Source organism: Lepisosteus platostomus, chromosome 17 (genome assembly GCF_059453375.1).
Source record: "Lepisosteus platostomus isolate fLepPlt1 chromosome 17, fLepPlt1.hap1, whole genome shotgun sequence".
In the NCBI taxonomy this organism is placed as follows: domain Eukaryota; kingdom Metazoa; phylum Chordata; class Actinopteri; order Semionotiformes; family Lepisosteidae; genus Lepisosteus; species Lepisosteus platostomus.
Window position 1 is genome coordinate 16,032,559 of NC_142627.1, and position 25,332 is coordinate 16,057,890.

Below are 25,332 nucleotides of genomic sequence, written 5' to 3' on the forward strand. Positions count from 1 at the left end.
AAGTAAACACATATAAGTTATACCTCTGATATTTCAGCCCTTGGGAGATATACTGTATATATTGACACTTTCCAATCAAAATCTTACAGCACAAAGAGGAAAAGGTACATAGTGGAAATCCCCTCTCCCCATCAATTGCTATGAAAATATAATGAATTTGAAACAACGTAACAAAGTTTTAATTTTTTGTTTTTTAAAATCTCAGTTCCTGAGCAAGGTACTGTACAATGATTCTAGAATAATGAGGTAGGACAAACGTTACAGAACTGTAATATCGTGATCAGTCATCAAAGTGAGTAAATAGGCAACTTCCAGATACATATTAAGAGTTAGAAGGGAAATGTGAAAGAAAAAAAATGAATTCTTGAAAACCTAGGCTATACATCCTAGAAGAAACTGATTTTATTTAAAATGTACTGAATTATTGGTTCAAGCAAGAAATAAAAAATGTACGAGGCAAGGAGCTTTAAAGGAGTTTGCTTTCCTCTAAATTATTATTTGTAAGGCAAAGAATTTACAAATTACAATTTATGAGAGGTGTTCCTTTCTCACTCTTCTTTTTTAAGAGTCACCTGTAGTCTGAATGCAATCAATCAAGGACCACTTATTGAACAAAGTGATATTCAGTATATAGTTTTTTCATGTGTAAATAATGTTGAACCCTTTGAAGATTATAGTCTGCTCTATGGTAGATACAGTACAGATAAAAAATGTTAAATTAAGTGTGAACTGCACAGTTTAAGAAATGAACCAGAATAAGTCCTCATGAAGCAGTGATCTCAGTCCTTTTGAAATACAAATGAAACACAGGCTCAGAAAAAAGGCAGAACAGTACCAAAAAATAAAGTTATGGCATATAACTAAAAACAGAAGATTAAAGCCATTTCTTGAAAGAAGCCAGAGTATCAGATTCAACAACAGGGCTGGTTGGCTTTTTGAATTTAGAAAAAGTTGCCTTTTAATTCAAGAGAAACTTATTTACAGATTAATACCACAATGAGGAATATAATTTTTGCTCTATGAAAATTTCTAACAGGCAATTGCATTTCTCCACTTCAATAGTCTCGTTTGCAGGAATAAGTTAATAGCACAGCCTCTGACTCAAATGTTTGATATTTTACAGTATGTAGACTACATCTAGGGTTCAACCTGCTTTCCAAACAACTTCTCTGAACTTGATGAGGTACTTTGGTACTGGTAATTTTACATTTTGAATATTTTTCCAACCTTCATCATTATACTGTATATTGTAAATCAATGGCTTACATTAGCCTTTTATGCTTGAATAACCACAAGTTTGTGAAGCCATGGACAGGTACTGTATGTAGTAAATTCCATGGATCTTCCTCCACCTCTATGCAATAGTCATTTCAACCAGATTCAGATTGCTGAGAAGCTCATTACTCATGAATTGTTCACTTTAGAGAATGGTAAAGAATGCATTGCAGATAATCTCTTCTGCAGATAAAAGAACGGTGGTGAAAAGCTCCTGGCACCAATTTGTAGTTTAATCCACAAGTTCCTGTCTGTGAAACCTCTGTCTTAAAGGAATAAGTCATTGCTTTTCCAGCTGTATTCACACAGCTCAATATCATAGGTGCTGTATGAAGTAATTACTGTCTCTACTTTGAAGACTTAAAAAGACGAACAGTAAGTATCTGCAAAATAGATGCCAGCAAGAAAAGAAAGGGTGGATCCATTTTTAAGACAGCAATTCTCTTCTGTTACCCAATCTAAAAAAAAACCTTTACTGTACTCAGAAGAAACCTCCCACCCATTCCATCCTCCCTTTATGCGACGCAATGATGCAAAGACAGAATGCATGCCTAAAAATCAAGGTCATGTTATTTTTAAAGCTGCAATAAGAGCTTGTTACTCCGATGCATTTTTCAGATGAGTTCATAAGAAAGCAATGGGAAAACAAGCACCAACAGACCTGTCTGCAGAAGCAATTAATGATTATATTATTTATATTTTCCAATACAGATAGCACCTAAAACAAAGCAGAGAGTCTTTCTAATTTATAGAAATGTGTTTTCTTCAGCAGATATAATAAGAGTCACCATTGCTTTGCTCAATGTTCAATAAACTCTACATTCTTAATTCATCATTCATTGAACTAATACACATTTGTGCTTAAAACCTGTTTCCTGAACTTTCAGCATGTAATAAAAGATGAAGGGATAACTGTCTAAAAACTCACACATAAAAACATACATTTTAGTGGCCTCTTATTCAATTCTAAAAATGTAAATCCACCTTATATTTGTGATAAAATCTGTGACTACTAAATATGTCCAACCAAATATGTTTCATAACACAATTATTAGGATTTATTTATCATAGACCCTGAAATACAATAGGGCTTCTGTATTAAATTATTTTAGATATATAAGATTTTCAGTTCTAAACCATGTGAAATTGAATACTGCCTCTGTTTAACATCTACAGTATGTCCAGCTCTCAAATTAATAGTACTTTGCAATACGTTATGTAATTTTCTGCTGTTTATCTTAGTCTGGACACCTTTTACCCAATGTATTATCCTGCAGAGTGAGTGTGTTTTTCCTGGGTAGATTACCCACAGTCACTATACAACATATCCACATCATAAAGCTGACCCTCAGCTCACCTCATCACCCTTATGTTTCTGCTCATTTGGGAAAGCAGACTGGCATTCCTTTAGCTTCCAGTCTGGAAAGACTCAGCTTGTGATTGCATTAAATAAATTCCTGAAGTTATGAAGTACACTGTCTTCAAAGGTATTACAGTGTGATCTCAGCGGGATTAGCTGCAACCATGGACCAAGGGGAAAAAACATCCCATTGCTATTCATATCCATTTAGAAATGGAAGCATAAAAATATTATACTCCTCCATACCCTTGTCCAAAATCTTAAAATGATATTAATTATTTACTGTCAATCTGGTATGATAGGATATCAGAGAAAATGGACTAGAAACAACAAAGTCTGTTAGACAATTTCAATAATGTTGGAGAAAACTTTAAAGAAATGAAGAAAACTTTAAAAACCGAAACCCTTGCTAACTTCAATTAGCTTAAATGTTGCTCTAATGGAATTACAGCAAAAATCTTTTACAGAAATAATTACAAAAAATCGTTCTTGTTTACAGTTCACTGTTACTGTAGTAAAAAGTGACTTTTAAGTATCATACACTTTTATTGTTGAAGTATATACTTATGTACTTGAAAAACAGCCAATCTGAAAAACAGTATTTAAATTCTAGCATGACATGTACTGTAAGCGCAAGCTGAAGAAGTGCAAATCTTCGATTGAAGTGATTACTGTATTCTTTTTTGTAAACAGCAAAGAAACTAAACCAAAGCTTCATTTCTTTTCTGTTTACAAAAAAAAGACATACTACTAGCATCGGGTGACTGTTTCTCAGTGCTAATCATGATCAGAAACAATTAATCAATGAGAAATGAAGAATGTGGAAACTATCAATAATATATATTTTAATATTACAGCACAGGTATGTCATCAAATTCTGTCATTATTTATACTCAGAAAAGTTGTTCATAGTATGCAGGAGAAACACCATCTTAATCTTTGTCCGTGTAAAGATATAGGAAGTTAACTTGATTTCCTTTGCTGCAAGATCATGTATCCTGAAATCATCCCAGAACACATCATACACAACCAAACAGCTACTGTAAGGCTGTACTCTTATTGGCAGCCGATGTGCTTGCAATCTGATCATGGAATGGGCCTTTATCTGTGAGAGGCTGGGCAATTGGAAAGGTGAAGGAGGTACTACATGTGCTGCACCTCCCAGGTGATAGAATGGCTCAAGAAGTGTCAGCCAGCAGATACCACCCGGCCCATTCATTACCATTGCTTGTGCAGAAGGTACTACCCTCTGCCATTCCATGGTCTGATCCTAAACAGACTGGGTGATATTGAAATAGAGTGCATTGTTGCAACACTGTGAAATCCCTATCTGTTTCATGCACAGTGCTTATAATGACAAAGCTCTTAGACATTGAATAAACTGTATACATTATACAGTAGATACTATATTCCATTACTTCATTTTCAAAAATTGTCCCTATGTAAGGTGGAATAAACTGATCTCTGAAAAAAATGTATGTGCATCTAATTACTACCTGCCTCTTTTCCTAGATTGTGTGGAGGGGTTTTTAGCAGGAGAACACTGACACAAGTTGAACACACACTACCAGTCTGACTGTGCCTCTTGATGATTTAAACATGCCAACGCTCTTTGTTGTTTGATGGGATCCTGCCCTTCTAACCCCTGCACATTCCTTCACAAGCTTCAGAACCCAAGGGGAGTTCAGACTGCGGAGGAATCTCTTTTTGAGTGAGTACCCTTGGCTGCTTTCTTCCTTGAATTTGCTCAACACAATGCCCCTGCTGACATGGCATGAAGGCAACATAAATTTAGGATGATTATTCACAGAGTTCAACAGGATCATGGCATAAAATACAAGTAGTATACTAATTCCAGGGAATCCATCTGCCTGGCACCTAGTGAAAGTATTTCTTCTCATTTCTAAGGAGCATTGCTGTTTTTTGTGCTTTCAGAAGCAGAGGGAAAGTAAGATGTGGAGCTAATGGTGACTGGATAGACCTTCTCAGTAACTACATTTATGTTACATGAGTAATTAAAAATACAAAGGGCAGCCTTTTTAAATCCAGTGTGCTGTTCAACCAGAAGACTGTGGTCAGTTATATAGTATAAAGGGGTATTTTTATATTGCATTAATACTTTAAAGAAGGAATCCTTGAAGAAACGTACACTACAGTCCTTTTACAGTGTATACTTAGTACACATACAACTAGAAACATCTTGAAACTTCATAGTTTTTTTCACATCACAAGATAATTGACAAATGTTTACTGGGAAAGGCATGTCTCTCAGGTATTTTATCTCAGTCTACCTTGGCTGGGTTGTCCAGTGAGGCCAACCCAGGATGGCCCTCATCCAGGTTGCTTCTCTATATACATTACCCAGCTCACACTACTCCAAGACTCCTTTTTATACTTAAAGTGCCTTTGCAGCTTAGAGCCAAAAAGGTGATCCATGTCAAACAAAGAAATTCCCAGACTGAGCTTAAGAACCTCCATTTTCAGTTACTGTAACTATCTAGATCTGACATAGGTCTTAAAGCGGCACTGAGTATCTGACATGATAACAACATACATACAATTTTACATTACGTTATCAGTTGAAGGAAGATGTTTTATAAAATCTGTAATCTGCATCATTTACCATTTCTTCCAGAATACCATATATTTTGGGTTTAGTGTTTTGAGAAGAAAAGGGTTGCAAAGCATGCTTCTTTAATAAGAAATATAAGCACTCTGTTGAGTTCCAGTTTCTGATTTGGAAAGAGTCATCTTGTCTCTTGGTAATAACATTAATGATGCAATGATGATTAAATACATTCTGATAAATCCGGCAATATGGTGTGCATTTTGAAGGTAAGAGAGCGAGGAGTGTTGAGTGGCCTGGAGATCCTTAAAAGCACTATTTAATAGTGTTTTTCAAAACTTCAGAGAGGATTTCCTGCAACATAATTTTAACAACTGAATAAACAGTGCCACTCCGAGAGGCAAAAACTGGGCAGAGACTACCAAATTATTTTAATTTATAAATTACTTTTAATCCTTCTTGAAATACAAATTACATGAGACTTTACCCAAGGCAGTTTTATGGCATCAAAAATTAGTCCTCAAAGAGTATTTAAAAGCACACATGCTACAGGACATTTTAGCCTCGTATTTTCAATATCAACAGCATTACAAAATTTGAAATAAAAAATGGAGATATTCTGAAGAAATATCACTGTTTCAAAAGGACTTCCACACATGCTTCCCAAAAATGTATTTGAACAGCGTAAGTCCCAGGCTTCTAATTTAAGGAGAAAAAACATTTTCAAACCCATCTGCAATAAGAAGTTTCAGTATTTTATCACTAGAATAAATGCATGGCAGGCACCCTTATAAAGTGTAATGTGGGCATGTAGTGCACAAGGGGTGTGTAAAGTCAGAGAAGTGAGTCCTTACCTGAGGTCTGGATGGGTTGAAAGCCACATTAATGACGGTGTCTGAATGTCTTGCGAGCTTGTGAATATAGGTGCCACTGCGGATGTCGAATACATAGGCCTGCAGAGGACAAATGGCTCTTAGTGGTGAATACAGCTTGCCTTGCAATATTTGCCACTTTTCCGAGATGCACTGTGGAAACAGACCTTAATTTATATGCATTACATAGTGCAGTATACTGCATTGCAGAATCAAACTCTACTGTGAAGCTACAGGAGGAATGTGTTTGAATAAATGAGAACAACCAGGCATCACAACACATTTCAATTCTTAAATTTGAAAAATCCAGTTTGCACTTCTTAACATATAAAATATATTTAAGCAGTTTAGTATAATATTCAGTTTACTTTGGCAATGTGACTAAAGTATCTCACAGACATACTTTTTTAAATGAAGCAATTATATTTAAAAATTCCTAAACGCACCATCACAAGTTCATAAATGTCCACAAAGAAGCTAGTTTTCACTTATGTTGGATGTATAGATTTTTATTCATATAAATTCATATATAATAATATGCTTCCTATTTAAAGAAAAGGGAAACAGTAAGGTAACAAACATCTATCTGTTCATGCTATCTGTTACAGGCACTGATGAAACAAGGTGCTGTGCATTTGTTCCAGGCTATGTGTTTTATAAAGATCAATTTTCCAAAGTATTCAACATCAGTAGGAATCATGTTTTAGATAATGATAAAATATTTAGTGATTAAAAAAAAACAATTTGGCAAGATAGCCAAGATCTAAAGCACAAAGAGCAAATGAAGAGGCATGCAGGATCTAAAAAATAAAGCAGATAAGAAGTGGATGGATGTAATTATAGGATACATATGGAGCATAATGAAATTGCTCTCATATCAGTATTCTGTTTGATGTTCATTACTGCAAGCTCATACATTTCCATTGGAAATAAATGCTCTATATACAGTACATTTTTGTGATTTACAAACATATACAGTATAAACCACACTAAACAGAGGCATGCAGTATAACTGAGAACCCATTCTGGATACATAATAATACATAAGCTGAGACCATTTATATCATGCCTTTTCAATTGACCTTTGTGTTGACAATGAAACAATAAAACAAATGGCAGACATGAGAGAAAGAACTCATACTGTAACAACATGTTTATAACATCAATACCACTACTTAATTTTAGGTCACCCACAATAATAATAATGAACATGATGGCAAGGGAGAAAACTTATTTATTTTTGTATATATTTTTTTTACTTTATTAAGTAGCATCACTACCATTGAATTTAGGTCACTGGAAAAAAAACCTGTTACAATTAGAATTTCAGTGTTTGTATTTAGCTATAGAATAATTAACAAGCCTTCTATTCCTTCTGTGATGTTCAAAAACTCTGTGCCCATACCTCCAGAGTACTCTTTCCTGAGCTTTTAAGAGGGATGTGGCTCATTGAATTCAGCAGTCTGACACATTTGGTGTAGAAGTGCTGTTTCCTTGATCTGCTTTCATTCCTTGCAAAAAACTCAGGTGATGGAGCAGTGCAGCTCAAGAGTTGAACCAAAAGACTACATGGTAAAGATACAGAGCTGCATGACACTCCACAAACATCCAATGCTCTACTCTCAGTCACCATGAGCACTGTCGAATTCCCAGAGCCACAGCTCAGATGCAAAAGCAGAGGCACATGTTGATACAGTACACTGTGCAGCAGCCTGCCTGCTCAGACTCATAACCCTCACTTTTGCTTTATCTTTTGAAGAAACACAACTGCTTACTTTTTTTTCAGTATTTTGTTCCTTTCTGGGTTTAAGTTGTGCAACAAGAATGTAGTTTTTATAGCACTGTCTTATGAAATATTAAGACAAGTACAAATACTTTTGGCTGTCCAAAATCTCAGGACAGTAACAAATAACGGTGAAGTAGCACACTACCGTGTGCTGCTCTAGTTCCAAGAAAGCTTGGAACTGTTCTTCCTCCATGGATATTCCACAGCCTTTGTTGTTAGGCGAATCACCCAATTAATAACAGCTGTCAGCATCAATATATTATTCTATATTATTCCACTATCTTCAAAAAATGGTTGACAGAAAGGGAACTGGATACTGGAAAGAAACAATCTGCATCACTTGGCTTCCTTACATAGCTATATCAGACATACTGGAAAAATAATTAGAACGATATACTTTCATCTGGATGTCTTACGATTGTGGAGTACGGAAGTGTTTTTCCTTTATTAAAAGTAGGAAAAGACTGTTGTTGCCAAACGTGAAGGTAAATCTGAAAGTGGCTGTAAGGTATTTAACAACTATACTATACAGTCAACTATACAACACACATTTAGATTATTATCTGTATCCTTGATTTCACATCCAGTCTGAATTTAAAATGGGCACTCTTGAGATTAAATAAGTTAAAACAATCAGTGTTCCAAAATTCACAGACTACAGTATATGTTTTACAATAGGGGAACAATGGCACAAAATAGTGCTGTTTTCAAATGGGTGAACATTGCATTATTTTGAGAGCACCTTCCTGACTTTGTACCACGATAGCCAATAAAAACTGACATTCGTAGTAAAATATTCTTGGCAGAGTGTTTGAAATGGAAATTTACATAACAAAGAGAGAGAAGGCAATAGCAAAGGTACTTTGCGTTATTTACCAAGGCCACAGACAACCATCATAGCCTGGAGCAAACAGCATCCAGGAGCCATTATTCAGGGTTAAGATTTGTATATTTAAATGTCATCTGACACATATATCTGACTGGAAAACTTGCCTACATTTAACTACATTATATGACACTCATATAACATCCATGACTCAAATAGGGTTGTGGACTACAATTCATTTGCAAGTGTCGGGCTAGTTAAGATTTACAGCACATGTCAGTGTTTTAAGATTCTATGTTACAATTGTGTTCTTCTCTCCGTTTTTCTGTTCCCTTACCCTTTTGCTTGGGCATTGTGATAAGAGGCTATGAGGTTTTTTCACATTATTCAAATCCACCATCCAAGAGTACACAAGAAGAAACTGTTATGTCTTGTTTTAAAAACCTCAATTATTGTCCTTTCTGTGTTGTTGCCTCCTGTTTGTTCTATCACTTTGTGTCAGGTAACAGTCCCTGATTCACCTGTTTCTAAAAATGGTTTACCTGTCCATCAGGAGAAGCCACAGCAGGAGTCTAGGGTATAAATCTGGTTCTCATGGTTTATCAATCAGTCTTTGTTGAGCTCTGATCGTACAGTAAATACAATATAATCTTATCCGTGCATTGCTGCATATCATGTGATTTCAAAAGACCTGTTTCACAACTATAATTAGTGAGTTCAGAGAGACCATTGCTTGTTTTGTAGATATGTTTTGCACTGGAGTACTTAGTATATTGACACTTGTTTTCCACTTCTTTTTGGTTTTCTGTGCATTTTTTATGACATGTGAGACATCACCTGCACTACAGCAAGGAGGTTCAATCAAAGGCAATAGGTGTGATTTGTTAGGAAAGATATCACACGGGTTACCCTATGAAAAGCACAACTTTTAAATCTAGGGTAAATGTTACAATTATTTTGGGGTTCTTGTTATACTTTTTACTTACTCAGCTTAAATAATGATGTAAAATTTGGACTGGGGCTAGAATTGTGATCGTGTTTTGGACTGATTATAGTTAATGTCAAAGAAGATATTAGGAAAATTGAGACTGAGGCTAGATCAATTTAAGTTAAAAAGATACTGAATCCTGAATCCCTAATGGAGATTACACTCTGGGATCTTTTACAGTCCTTTACGGCATTTTACAATCCTTTACTCAACATCTGTACAATCAACTTTTCTGCAACTCCTGTACTGTACTCCACAGGGAGTGTGAGGACCTGCAGACACCTCCTCTAACACTCCCACATGCCAACCCATTTACTTCTAACATACTGAAAGCCCTACACTTTAGGACACAAGCAGCTAAAAATACAGTTTTAATGCTGTATTGTGAAACTATTACTGACAAATATTTATTTGGTGATATATCTGAAACTGCCATTCTTCATATCACCGGTCCACACATTCTTTATTTTTACAGCAGCTCTATTGAATGTCAAAATGCATTAAGAACAAAATAGACTGCTTTGAAATAGAAAACAGAAATCACCTTACTACAACAAGCTGAACCATGATGCAGGATACATACTGTAACAATAAAATGAGTAATCTATATCTAACACTTCAACATGTATATTTTAGCTACTGTATACTTACAGAATAACTGAACTGACAATGAGAATCAATCAGAATTGAAACCTGCAGTAAAATTAGTTCAATGCTCCTGTGGTCTTCACAAACTGTTCTTGAAGTTAAAGGACGCTTGTTACACTCACACATTGCCCAGTGTTTCACTCCTGCTCACAAAAGAAATACTGTAGCACAATTCCACTTTGCAGTGATAAATCACAATCCCGGTGAATACACAGTTGCATTAACTATGCTGTCTGTTTATGGTAAGTTTACATGGAAACTACTGCATAATAGTAGAATAAAAATAAAATAGAAAATTGCAAATAAAATATATTAAACGTCTGTTTTTTCCCTGCTGAACCTGTGCTATTACTTTATCATTTCAGTCAAATACATGTGTTCTACATTTAAAGAGTATGTGTGTTTTACCCTTTGATCTGCTGCACCTTCTGTAAACTGCATTCTACAGATTCACCCTGTTATCACTGAACTTCAGCTGCCCAAGGACTTCATGGCAAAATCAAGGTCATTTGTACTCATAGTATAACTATAGAGTAAGGAACAGTACCCTTTATTAAATTACTTGTCTTCTCCTGTCAGAAACTGACAAGAGATAATACAAAGGAATTCATTTTCTTAACACCTCATCTCTTCTGATGGATATAGATGCCTTAATTAGACTGTATACAAGCTGTGAGTGGTGGTTGTAACCATGGTAGACAATTTTGAGAAAGACTGGTTTTCAAAATCATTTAACCCACCTAAAACATGCTTCATATTTAAAACTAAAGAAACTATGCTCTTTGTTTCATCTATACATTTTATTTGTGGGCAGAACAAACGTGATACAGTATGTATGCTGAAAGTGTGTAAATGAATATTATCCCAAGCTTGTCCATCTTAAGGATAAAAGTCTTTTCTACAGATCAACACCAGAGTGTATATAACACTTTATTGAAAAAAGTGTAGTTTTGTCAAGTAAATATCAAGCTACTGTACCGTTAAGGAAGAGTCATTAGAAAAAGCCATTACATTTTTTAAGGATGGTATTCTGGGATTTTAATGTTTTCTATAATCTTGTGCAATCTGTCATACTGACCTCACATAACAGCCTTGAGATCTGTTTTTCTACAGTACCAGATCAATATACTGTACAATGCCATGTGTAAGATGAATTTATCCAACCAACTCAGACACTGGAGAAAACTACTGTTCATGGACACCCAAGCCAAAGAGAAGAAAAATAAAAATTAGGGGGACTTACGCAGTTGTTTTCAGAACCTGTGGCGATGTACTGTCCGCAGGGCGAGAATGCAGCAGTGCAGGGATGGCAGCGATTCACGTGACCCTCATATCGTTGTACACACCTGTTAAGATCGGAGGCAAGCTGTCAGGACAGCCCCAAAGATGAATCAGACCAGAGATAGTAGTGAGGTGAATCTTCTTCCTCTATTCTCGATGTGCACAATGGAAGTTTCACAGGAATCTCAAAGAATAGGAGCAAGCACTTGGCTTTAAATACACTTTCAGGTGGGGGTGACTGACTATTGACCACCTCTACTGTAACTTTCTAAATTTAATTGGCTAATAAATTGGCTACCATTTAGCCATTCCCTCTAGCCTCTCAGAAAATATCCAACAATATTCCATAATTATTCTCCTCTAGTCTTCCTCGTCTTTATCACAGGAACTTATAAGTCAAATAAGAAAGTTACTATGAAAACCCCAGGACACAGGGATGATGACGGGCATCCCTTACTTGAACCTGTATAGGTAATATCTCCCCCCAAGAGGTTTTAATGAGGCCAGTTTCTACCAGCCCTTATCTATATGCTTTGATACAGCCATCCACCAAGGTCAACTTAATGTCTTCCAAAGCCTTCTCACAGGAATGGGTATAATTTGAAGCTTAAGAAGAAGCAATACAAAATAAGGACAGGCATATTATAAAAGTGATATAATTATAGCAAAGTGATCATCAGTAATTAATTAACCAATCAATATTAGTATTAATAAATACTACAGTTTTAATCAATATTAATGATTAGATTACATGTGCACTGATTTGAAAACATGCTACTACAAGTATCAGTCCCTTCACACCTGTAGGTACACACAGAGACATAGGAGATTAAGCTCTGATACTTTGGGTAAACAAGAAACGCCAATAAAAAGTGTACACCCAATTGTCAGACAATACCTAGTAGTCTCAATTATTATTTAACCTACTTAAAGATCCTCTTGCCATAATTGGTTCTACAAATCCTTAATTTGGCCCTCCTTCTATGAGTCTATGAGCCATAGGATGGTGTTCTTTATATTTTATTGTTGGTATTGCTACTACTGTCCATCTCGCCACTACTGTCCATGTCAATATTCAAATGATAACAGTAAAAAAACAGGATCAGAAGACCAGAACACAATACAAGTGACTAGCACTATTCAACCATTCACATCAGAATACATTATTTGTAAAATGAGATGCCTGCACTAAAAAAACAATCTTTTGTGTGGGAGATTCACAAGCATTCTGAGATTCTGTAAGCATAGTTGTTCCTTGTATGCTGTCTACAAACATGGAAGCACATTTCCTCTGCTTTACTATCACCACATGTAACCGTCTTGCACATCCATCTGATTAATCTCTTTGGGAACCCTATAATAAACTGCAAGATTCTGGAATGAGCTAATGTTCTGGCACACTAAAAGGCTTCAAAGCAATTTGGATCTAAATCAATTTGTGCTTTGTATAACTGTTTAATGTCAGGTCAAAATTCACTGATATTTTTCTTTTTTATTTTTGTAGTTTTGTACTCACTTTCTATATGACGGCCTATATGAGCTGTGACAACTACTCTAAAGCAAGATAATACAGCATTAATGTCTACATATGTTGGTCTATTAATTTCTACATCTATTAAAATGCAAAACACATAGAACAAAATCTAAATGTACATTAGGATCCTCAATACACATTCAACTTCCCAGCACAATGCTGATACATTGAAAAAATTATTTGTGAAGGGCACTGAAGACATATATGTTGAGTGATACATGGGACATCCTGATGACTGGCAAAATCTTTAGTGAAAAGCTATTTGTGGGAAATCAAATCTCTCAACTTCTTGATGTCTGGTTTGCAAAACATTTTCTAGAGAATGTAGCCCTTTACTGTAAACACCAGCTTGTCACGATCGTAAACCCCTCCTCTTAAGGGCGCTCTAGCCCTTCCTTGTTTTTTATTCATCTCCCATACCTGCTCCCTGTTCCAGCCCCCTTTTCAGTTCCCCTTAAAAGCCAGACACTGACGCTATTCCGGGCTCTGCATTGGTTTTCGTCCAAGGCAAGTCCGGACCCGGCAGCGCCTGGTCCCTTTAAGGTTTTAGTTCCTGTATTTGTTCCTGTTCCTGTTCCCGTGCCAGTTCTGACCCGGTTCTTGATTTTATCTCATCTGTCTTGGATGGATCGTCTGGCTTTGGACTTTTGCCCCATTTTTGGATTCCCCTTTTGGACTTTTGGACTGTTTGCCTCGGCCACACCTCCCCCGACCACCAGCGCACCATGGACACGCCCCCCTGTCTTCATTCCCGACTCCCGCATCCTGTTTTCCCCCATGTTTCCTCACTCTACCTCGGATTGTGTCGTCTGCATAGGGTCCGGAAAGAACGCCTTCCTGACATAGCTATTAAATTGATTTTTGTGAGTGTGGGCTACAGAGTATTACAAGAGAACAGATTCTGGTGTGAAATGTAAATCTTACAACACCTTTTGAGACCTCATATACTGTTAATCATAAACCAAAATGTTTTATTAATTACCATTTTCATCCATTTCAACCTGATTATTAGTCTTACAGCCATTCACTATGAGTTTAAATGTGAGCTTGATGAATCCCCCAAGGTAAGTGGTTGAAATGATATAGCAAACAGTTCATTCATTTTTAACAGAAAAGTTTTTATGAGATAACACATCTGGAATTCATTTAATAAATAAAGTCTTCGTCTATCAAAGTATCAATGCGAAATGCAGAGGTACTGTATATAGTATTATGCCACTTCCAAAAAGATCTAATTCATTACACTGGGATATTATAATTGGTATAAAAGAAGAAGTTTTAAGCTGCCAAATTAAATGGAGGAAATAGACATGGATATATTATTATACCTGACAAGACTGTTTTGTTCATTTTTCAGATGCTAAGAAATGTGATTATTTTACCATTTGGTTACAATGGTGTTGCAATAATGGAGACAGACAGGGACAAAATGCTGAAGTATGAAGTATGAAGTGAATATGAAAGACAAACAATATATTGTAAACTAAGACTTGTTAAAAAGATTTACTAAAAAGATGTAAGCCACAACAGCTTTCGGAAATAAAGACAGCAGTTCACACTGTTTTGGACATCAGCATCAATTTTTTAGCTGCTTTATTTTGGACATATTCTATAACTTCTTATTAACATTATTATTCCATTATTAATGTCTGAAAAAAAATCTCCTCCTCCTCTCCTTCAAATCCCTCAAACATCTCCAGAATTTTATGAAAATCATAATTAAAAGATGTTACATTAATACATAGTTCTGCCAGGACTGAGACATATAAATAATGTACCTCCTTCTTAACAACCTCTGCTTTAATGAAGGGGGAAGAGGTTCATCGATAAATTAATATCTTATCTCTCTAAGGTGCTCTGCCAGTTACAAAGTCAAGGATAGTACAGTCACCTAACTGCCTGGACCCCCCACTGTGTGGAGTTTGTATAGTTTGTTCTCCTTGCCTGGGCATTATCTGGGTACTCTGGCTTCCTCACAAAGTTCAAAGACATGCAGGCTAAGTGCATTGATTTCTCTTAACTAACCCTTAGCCTTCAGGAGCACGAGTGGGGCCCCTTCCTCAAGTAATCAACCCTGTCTGGAATAGCCCTGCACAGAACAGCACCTCTGTTTGGATGGAAGAAGCAAAGGAAGATTCATACATTATTAGTCTTTCATGTTTTTAGACAAAGGGTTATGGGATTCTGGAACAAGCTACTTAGCCATGTTATAAAAGGAGATATCTTGACTTCTGTCACATCATGTCTAGAAGAGATTACTGTATCAATTAGCTACATCTATTCAAATGAATTGCATGGGCAGAATAACATTTTGTGTATTCTTATCAGTTGTTTCAGCATCATATTTCTCTCCAAGACATGCTTGATTACAATGTTTAAGATGAGGATTAATAATAAGGATATTGAATCAATGTTGTGATTAAAAACCTAATGCTACAGTATATAAATCGCACACAAACTGTGAAAGACCTGGTACTCCCCATATTAATGAAATTAATTTTATTAATGATGTTTATGTCTGCAAAACAGGATCTGTAACATTAATCTATGAATTTCAAATCTAAATAGAATTTCAATTAATGTGTTTGTTGAACATAGAGCCCAGCTATGGATTCGCAAGACTAATATAATAATAAATAAAATTTTAAAATTTCAATCCTTTGTAACAATGTTACTATGCAACACTACATGGTAATTATTGCTATTATTTTGTACATGTTAACAAAGCACCCGGATCATAGATTCTGAATGTTACATGTATTTCAGGGAATGCTCAGAACAATCAGATTTCTTCAACTTCCTACTGGATTTTAAAATAGGATGTTACAGGCAAGAAATATGATGCTTAAAATTCAGTTTTTACATTCCTTAGCCAGATGCTCCTGCAACTCATGATGCTTCACATCCTTTGCTACCTGGCCTGTGCAAGTGATCAGGCAGCCGGGACGCCCTGTTGCCACGTGTGTTAGAAACAGGGCTACATGTTTATACCACCAGGTGCGAGCTATAGCCTCACCAGCAAATCTGCTTTTCATTGCTGCTGTCTGATTCTGGAAGATGTCATGTGAGTAAAGAGCAACAGTGATAAAGCTTAAAATGCAAGTGTTTTTGAAAGACAATTCATGCATCTATAGTATCTGGGAAGGTTACTTTTAAAAAGTAATCCAATACTTTAACTGTAGGAGATTACTTTTTTAAATTAACAAGAAATTAGGGGAAAATTGCTTTTAAAGGGTAATATAATACTTTAGATATTAATTAAACACACACTATATACTGTAGATCACAGTAAGTGACAGCATTTTAAATTATTTACCAGTTGTTATAACTCCTTATTAATGACCAGACCATTACACAAGGATCTATGCTGCTGATAATAAGAGCTCTCCTCCAACCACTCTTTATAGAATGAACTTCAGGTTCGAAGAAACTGACCTTTTAGCTTCTTTAATCCCAGCAAACCAGAGGACAAGGTTACAAATGCAAATTATTTGAAAGCACATTTTATGACTCAGCTGCTATTCAAACAGCCTTTGATTTATGAGCCAAAATCAACACATATGGTGCTAAATATACAAAAGGATAAAAAGGTGTCGTCTGCGATTCCAATAACAATGTTGAACTACACAGCAATAAAAAATGTATTTCACTTTAAAACAAACAAAAAACAACACTGCATATGCACTTGGCTTTAAAAAAACTACTGTACTGTATGTATTTTTAAATCAACACTGACGAGCCTTGTCTACATCACTGCATCAAAATGTGGAAAAGCCACAAATATACACACCATGACGTGCAACATATTAAACACAGGAGAGCGAAATAAATGATGGTCATTCCAGTGGCTTATAAAGCTTATAAAGGCGGTTTTTAGAGCTGCGAGAGAAAGAAAATTGTAAATTTGAGATCCGATGGGAAATATCAAACTGCTGAATTGGCAAGGGAATAAGCAGGCTGAACTTCATAGAAAATGAAAGCATATACATGGAATTTCAGGATTTTCCATATTATTAGGTCTGCCTTCCAATTGTGGTTGCATGTTGGATCCCATTTTTGATCGGTGTGGTTTTAAAGACACCCTATGAAAATGAAATGTTGTGCGTAACCAATCTTAAACAAGCTATAAACCCGGAATCTCTATCTAATGAGACCATAACTTATCCATAAGGTCATCACTAAAATAACTCAAATTCAAGTTTATATATAATTTCAGCCATATACAAGTATACAGAGGAGTGAGATATCATTCTCCAGGTCTACAGTGCAAATACAGACAAGACACTGACAAGACAACGCTATAGACATAGACATTTTTTGACTGGGTACAGGGTACAGGGTACGTAAAGTGCAATGTGCATAGTGCATTTACTCTATGGACTAAGCTATATACATTGTTTAAGTACAAACAGAATTTTATTAGCAACTAATTTATCATCAATGTTTAGAAATCAGTACAATAACAATAAACCAACATTCTTAATAATGGCAGCCAAACAATTTTATTCTCTACAATGACAGAAAGTCGTCATTGTAGTTAAACTAAATTACTTTATATCATTAATTCTACCTTGGAGTAAATCTCCTATGATTGTCTTGGAACTGTCTGTGTGGAAGGCGACTGCCTATAATGTATTATACTGTCAGCTATATTTAATTACTCTTATTTCTTAGATAATTATATAATCATTCAGGCAAAGCAAAAAGCAGTTTTGAAGAAAGGCCAGTCCAAGTTATATTGCAACTATTTATATTCCAGAAATCAAAACATCTTCTGCTGAAAAATTATTCTGCCTTATTTTTTATATCCAAAAAATGCAGGGTGGACAATCCCCCAGCTTTTTAAGAATAACCTGCCAAACCTTTTTCCCCCAATACAAAACATTTAGAATAACAATGACAATGAGATGCAACATAATCTGGACAACGTATTTACTATGATTAACCACCACCCATGAAATAACTTCTTTGGAATATTGGCAGTGAAACCTACATTGATGAGGTTTATAAAAATATGTATAACCAGATACTATTGATAAAAAAATAAATCACTTGGATTAGAATTAATATTTGCCTGTGAAGTGTGAGGAAAAAAAAAACATGAAGTGCACCTATAATTTTGCTGTTTGCTTATTTTGATAAAATGTTAGAGACCCAGTGAGAAAGTGCAGGACAATACACAAATCCGATAACAAGATGCAATGACAAATAAACAAGAACAGGGGTCTTCCTAAAGAGAGATGTTGAGTTGTTAATAGGATGACCTGAGCTGCTGTGAGCACTGATTCTCCAGCTCAGCCTGGAGCTCCACAGGCTCAGTGCTGCACAGAGAGAGGGGAGCCGCAGTTAAAACAGTCTACCCTCCTGTCAATAGCTAATCACTGCTCCAATCGCTGCTGAGCAATGTACCACTTTCCACTACGCTGTTCAACCATAAAGGAAATGTGAAGAAAATTGTTCAGTAATCTGGAGGGACCACATGTATGATTTGGCACGTGTTGAACAATGGTACTCTAATGTGTCAAATGTAAATACTACTAAACCTAGGTCTATGTAAAGGGATTTTTTAACACTACAGCCAAGACATTTCATTATGACCTTTTATAACTCATAGACATGATGCAATTCCAGTTATTAAAATAATAAGGCACAAGGAAACCTTTTGAGTTTCTTTGCATTGAGTTACTTCTATCAGTATATTATTAAGAACAATAAAAAAGGAAATAAACATATTTTTAGAGACCAGTTAAAGGGCATAGAATAGTCATAATGATGCTTGTCCAAGACTTTGTAGTAACTGAATCCAAACATAAATAGCAAAAGTCCCTTTGGTATATGGATATACTTTATATAAATTTATATAAAACTATATACATGGATTTTAATTTATAAAATCACAGGACTGTGTACTTTGCATTATTACTAAAGGGAGAGAATTCCTAGGTTATTGGATTGTGGATTCTTTAACCGACCCCATTAATCAGAGCTGCAATACTAAATTGTCTTGTGCAGTCCTAATTTAAAGTTATTTGTGTACTTTTTTTCTTTCATTTTTTTTCTCTTTAAAGCAGTCGTTTCACAAAGCACCAACCATTCTTAACACATTAAAACCTGGACTCTGTCCATAGTCCCCTTTATCAAACAGGTGCAGTTCTACAAAACCAACCAAACATAAAAAAATATTTTTTTCTTCTCTAAAATGCGTTTTATTGAGATATGGAACAAGACTGTGTGATGACGGTAGCTTACCCTTAAAGAAGAATTGCGTAAAAAAATGTTTACACATATTTTTGCAACACATTCCATATGGTTTTCCTCAACCAGTGCAGTCGAGTGCTCTCCATGATGACAGATCACAGGATACAAATTAAAGCAAGAACATGACCTGGAAATACCATTCAGATATTTAACACAAAGTGACTAAGATCCAACAATGTCTGGGATATGAGCAAAATGGTGGGAAACAATCTCCAAATCAAGAAATGATGACAGAACTTACACTTTACTAAGAGCTTCTGTTACACATGATGTAACATATACATATACATCATGTCCCTAAACACTGTCATGGAGTTAATAAAAAATTATGTTTGGTTCATCGTATATTAAATTATTGTTTAAAAAGAAGAAACATGAACTGAAAAAAAAACTTAGTCTTTTGCTCTAAAGGATGTCTTATTTAATGGACAATATTACTGACCTTTATCTCTGTTGATATTGTTTAAGAACAATGAGTTAAGGTCAGCAGATACTGGAGCATTACCATAAACGGTTAATTTCTCACTCTACAAAGAAGACGAAGGCCAAAGGACATCATTTTAATATGTACATTTAATATTTAATATGCACTGAAAAAAATCCTTGCTTCAAAGGAGGACTTTGAAAAGCAGCCAATGAAGGATGAAAAAGTGCCATTTCAGAGACAACAATGTATTTACCCAACCCTTAAGCAGCTCTTAGGATCAGAAGATGTAAAAAATTCCCAAAACAAATCAGATGCTCTCCCATATTTCAAAGAAGGGATGACACTCTTTTTCAACCTGAGCTGTCCAGGTCACATTATACAGTATAGTCCTTTTTGGCTTTGCAGTAAATTATTTGTTTGGCAAATGTATGTTGTTGTTTTTTTTGTGTTAAGAACATAAGTTTACAAAAGTGATTAAGCCATGCAGTCCATTTTGACAGTATGTTGTCAATGAACTCTGCTACAGACACTGTACTTGATGTCAACCTCTAGTGGTAGTCGTAAAAATATTATATATTGAGGATGCCAGAGGTTTTTGAAGATGCAGGACTAGAATCTTCAACAATTACTCCACTGATGGTAACAGTAAACATTGCAATTGCCTTGAGTCTTGATGATTGACACCATAGTTTACACTGGGATGTCTTATGTATTTTTCTATTACCAGCCGTTCAGTAATTAGTATTCTAGCAATTATTTGACATCTTCCTGATGAAGTGGTAAAGAGCTTTCTTTCCCTGTTTAGTACCAGTGGCAGTCTAGGAGACTTCTAAGTTTCTATGAACTGTCTGTGACTTAATAAAATGACCAAATGACTAAAAAACATTAGAGGAATAATTTGACTACATCGGGTTTTATACATTAAATATATTTTCAAAGTAAAAATAGATTAAAACTTTATGTATTTAGAATTAAATGTAATTATCTTGTAAAGTTATGCTATTTATATATTAAAGTACTCTCAGAGTACTTCCTGAGTGGCCTCTCTGCTTCTCCCCTCCCCCCGTCCCCCGTCCCCTCTCCCAGCTTTTGTTCTTCTGTGCTATTTAATCTTTGTTGTCTGCCCTGTCTTTCTCACATGTGAAGAAGGCTTCACAGCCGAAACGTTTTGTTTTCTCTCTTCTCTTTTCAGCATGGAATAAACGTATTACTTGTTCCTTTGCAGACTACACATGCTGACACCGCTACCCACCTTAAGTACTCTCAGTACTTACTACTAAGTAGTCTGTTTTACTGTATACATGTATATTTTAATACATTTTAATTCACAAAAGCCTAAAATCTTGATATAAGCCTACACTTCCTCTGTTATAATACCATTTATTATAGTTCATCAAGGGTGAGAAAACTAATGTAACAGAAGGTAAAAGCTTCTGAAAGATGTGACAGAATCTGGATGAACAAAAACGTATGGAGATCAGGGCTTTTTTACACTACATGCCAAATACAACAGCACCACCTGGAAAAATCAGACTCATTTGTTCCAATCCACACAGTGTCAAAAGCACATATTAAAACTGTAAGTTAATGTAAGCAGTGTGGAGTACTCTTAGCCAAGATATGAGGCTCCATTCAGAGGATTCCCTTATTCTGACCTTATTACTTTCCTAAGAATTGAAGTAGTGTGCAGATCCCTAAGGCATATGATGTGTTAAAAACAGCTGTTTCTCTCGTCACTGTGGACAGATTTCTACTGAGACACATGTATGTTTTCCTCAAAGGTAGCAGAAATGGAAGTGTAGGAATGTTATGAATCGTCAATCTGGCCTACTACAAGGTACTGTACCTGCATTTGGTACAAAATATGTTTGTCTATTATATAACTGAATTTAACGGAATTGAAAAATAAAATACAGACCAGGTACCTGCAACAAATGTGTAAGTTTTATTAACATACATAATAAAGATTTAAAAAATGTGAATGACCTTTTACTTTTGTTGTGACTGAAAAGTATAATACATACTGTATCTTGAAAACTGGAAATGTTGTTCTGTGTCATGATTTGTTATTCAATAGAGATTCCTTTTTTGAATTTGTTTGTTTTTGGAAAAAGCTCTATTTAGATGAAACCGCAAATTCCTTTAACTCTAAACTCTAGACTTTAGAGTTAGTAGTTAGAAGTATTAAAGCTGTACATAAAAATAACAAGTATATATTAACATTATGATAATTGGGCTTACACTCCTGTTCATACAGAACCAGCTTAGACTGTATATTTTATATTTTATATAGGAGAACTGGGGTCAGACTCCGGACACCTTACTAGGCACCAACTAAGACTAAGCTATTTTAAACAACTGCAGTAGAGTTACAGTTTTCTTATGATCCTTCCCCTAGAAAACTATTTTATGGGTTAAGAATAAATCCTGTAACATATCTCTGACACTTTTACCCAGGTTAATACTGAACTTAACCTTTAAATCAGAAACACAATACATTATTTCTTTATTGTTAGTGGACAAAAGAAACTTTATAATATTGGCCCCTAGTTAAATTAAGTTATTTGATCTGGAAGTTGTCTTGAAGAGGGGTGTAATTGAGAAAGCATGAATCTTGATATTTGTACAATGTAATACATTATATACTCTGATTATTATCAACTGTTCCTTTAAAACCTATACATCTTAATTACATTCAACTGACACACAACTTACATTCAAATCTGTGTGATTTAATTCTGAGGTTCTTTCACAGATATGCCATTGTAGAAGTGCTCAGAAAGTTAGTTGATCTCTTCCAACAAATGCAAATATTTTACATTGCAAACTGTGTACAAGGAAACAATGAAATTTGGAACTCAAGCTATTGAAACCACAAGAAACATTTTACCATTGACAACACAAGTACCCACCTGACAACGTTTACATCAACAGCATTCACCAGGGTAAGCAGTTTACATTATTAGTGTATACAACCGACAGCATACCAGCTTGTGCATTGCCTTCTGGTATGTATTGTCAAGCATTTTGGTTTCATTTGTCTTAACTTATTCACATAAGTAAATACAATAAGTCATATGGTTGAGTATAACAGAAGGTAAACAGTCTTACCTCAGAGTTCTCAGGTCCCACAATTTGATGCCATCTGTCACACTACTTGTCAAGAAGAGATTGTATGCATCAGGCTCCTGCGTGCTGAACATTGAACCCTGCAAAACATCCCATTTTTAAAAAAATAAAATCACTTAATGAAATGAAGTGTTTAACATGGGTAACATAAGAGAGAAAGATATTAACGCTTCAATGATTCTGTAAAAAAATAAACCTAAAAAACCCTCACTGGTTCAACAATTTAAATTAACAATGCCATTAAAATTAATCCAGCCACAATATATTTTATTCAGTGTTCAGTATGGCTGCAACTTAACTACACTTGGTCCACCACTGTTTTACATTATGTCCTTACATGCAATAAAATAATATAAGGTTATTTATCTCAAGTCTAGCCAGGTTTCAGTGAATGGCTTCATGTTCTCATCTTTTATAATCAGTCAGAATCAGGTCTATACCATAAACCATTTTTTGGTTAGAGTATCCAGCTTTCCTTGACCTTGAAATTGATGGGAGCCCTTTATTCAATTTTATGCTGATGTGGGTAGCCCACCTTCAATTGTGGTCCTCCATCCAAGAAAGAAAACTGGAATTTATATTGTTCTGTAAAAATGAATTTGTTAAATGACAGTATCAAATAAGCCATGAGGTGAAATAATCAAATGAAAAATACATTTGTTCTATGAAAGTATTAAACCCCATATATTTTTGTGCCATAATTGCATTGACCCCTGAAGGTGCTGTTCAGATATAAGAGATGCTTTGTGTCTTGGTGGGTGCAAAGTCAAGCTAAAAAGCAGATGATAGATATATACTTTGCATTTATGACTGCCACCTGATGTGTATTGTCATGAAAGGAATACGTTCTTTTGAAATTGTTCTTTAACAGATGTTAATGAGCAGTTTGGGAGCACTAATCATTTGCAGGTATGAGAGTTTTAAGCTACCAGTAACATTTCAAGACTGTGTTCGTTTTTAAATAGTTTTAAAAGAGCTATAAAAGATTTACAGTGTAAACGTGTCCTCTTGACTTGAAATGGATACAAAGTGTGTGAATATTGAACTATGTCTTCAAGTGTCTTGTCATATTTTCATTGAAACAAAGAATCTCATAATGCATCTCAGGACAAATAAAAAAAAGACCTATAAGATGGCTAAATGAATACCTTTGCAGAAGCCGGATGGATGAAAATAACCAAAGAATATTTTAAGTCAAATCTTTGCAGAGGCTTTCGTTCAACATCGGACAGATAAAAATTAAAAATAGTGATCGTCACAATAACTATATATAATATATTTAATTATGTATACAATTTGTAATTGTTTTAACTTTGACAACAAAAAGTAGATCATTGGGTTAAAGCACTATCCTGAGAAAAGCAGTATCCCAAAGAACTGAAGGAAAAGGAAGATTAAAAACACGTTTGAGGTAACTCTGAAGCACTGAAAGTTTCCATCATTTCACTTTAGCAGTGAGCAGACAAACCACAGAATGGAAACATATTTTTCATTCTTTTCCATCTGACTCCAGCCTCTAAAAGATAGTGCATAGTTTTTTTATTAATGCAAACAAAGCCTTTTTTCCTTTTATGGATACTTGTAGGCAAAATTTATTACTTTCACCTATTTCAAATCCTTTGATGCAGAGGAAAGTTCCATTTCATTCTTTCCAGTCGCCTAATTTTTTATATATAAAAGTTTCTGACTCACAGTTCTCTACAAGGCTACCTTGGGACTGAAGGGTTTCCAGGTAGCTTCTTAACCAGAGGGAAGATGGAAATTTGAATTAACAGAATTTAACTTTCTGCCTTATGTTTAGTCAGGGGGCCTCCTGGTTACAATTACAACAGAAGGAATTCCCTGTGTTTAATGGATGTTATATTATGCCACGTAAGTGGACAGAAAAACCTTGCTGCTATAAGCAAATAAATTGCATTCAAATATAGTGCATTCAGGTGTAGTCTCAACCACGACAACACAGTGACAATAAAAGTAGCTGGGTAGTGTGATTCGAAAGTCCCTCTACTGCTGCACTGCTTTCTTTATTCATATAATGCTATAACAGAGACAGAGCTGGAAAGTAAGTTTAAATTTTTCACTGATGCACAGTATTCACACCAACTTGATCAAATGGAAAAACACGTGTCCTGTGACATATGTGTTTAATCAGCAGGCAGAAGAAATGCCAAGTGCTCACATCAGGACAACTGGTGTAGTTGTTCATCACAAGTCAGACTTGCGTGTGCATTGCCTTCAGACAACAAATGCATTTAATCACACCAGTAGTTCAGACACTGTTTTAAAAAGAAATCATGGATGAATGGCTATAGAATTAAGGTGTTTACAAAGAACAAAATTCTATAAATGGATACTCCATTTACTGTAGAAGTTATTTTTTGC

General features: G+C 35.2%; 1 protein-coding gene across 4 annotated transcripts in view; it reads right to left on the reverse strand.

Annotated features, from left to right (window-relative positions):
* wdr27 (WD repeat domain 27) overlaps window positions 1-25,332 on the reverse strand; it is a 76,441-nt gene that overhangs the window by 19,455 nt on the left and 31,654 nt on the right. For 2 of the 4 annotated variants that reach the window (XM_088610035.1, XM_088610038.1), the window contains 3 exons: window positions 22,933-23,030; window positions 11,565-11,667; window positions 6,056-6,226 (listed from right to left, as the gene is read on the reverse strand). In XM_088610035.1, coding sequence (XP_088466161.1) covers window positions 6,056-6,226; window positions 11,565-11,667; window positions 22,933-23,030 — 372 coding nt within the window. The remainder of the gene's footprint in view (window positions 1-6,055; window positions 6,227-11,564; window positions 11,668-22,932; window positions 23,031-25,332) is intronic. The other 2 variants (XM_088610036.1, XM_088610037.1) reach the window with 2 other exon arrangements.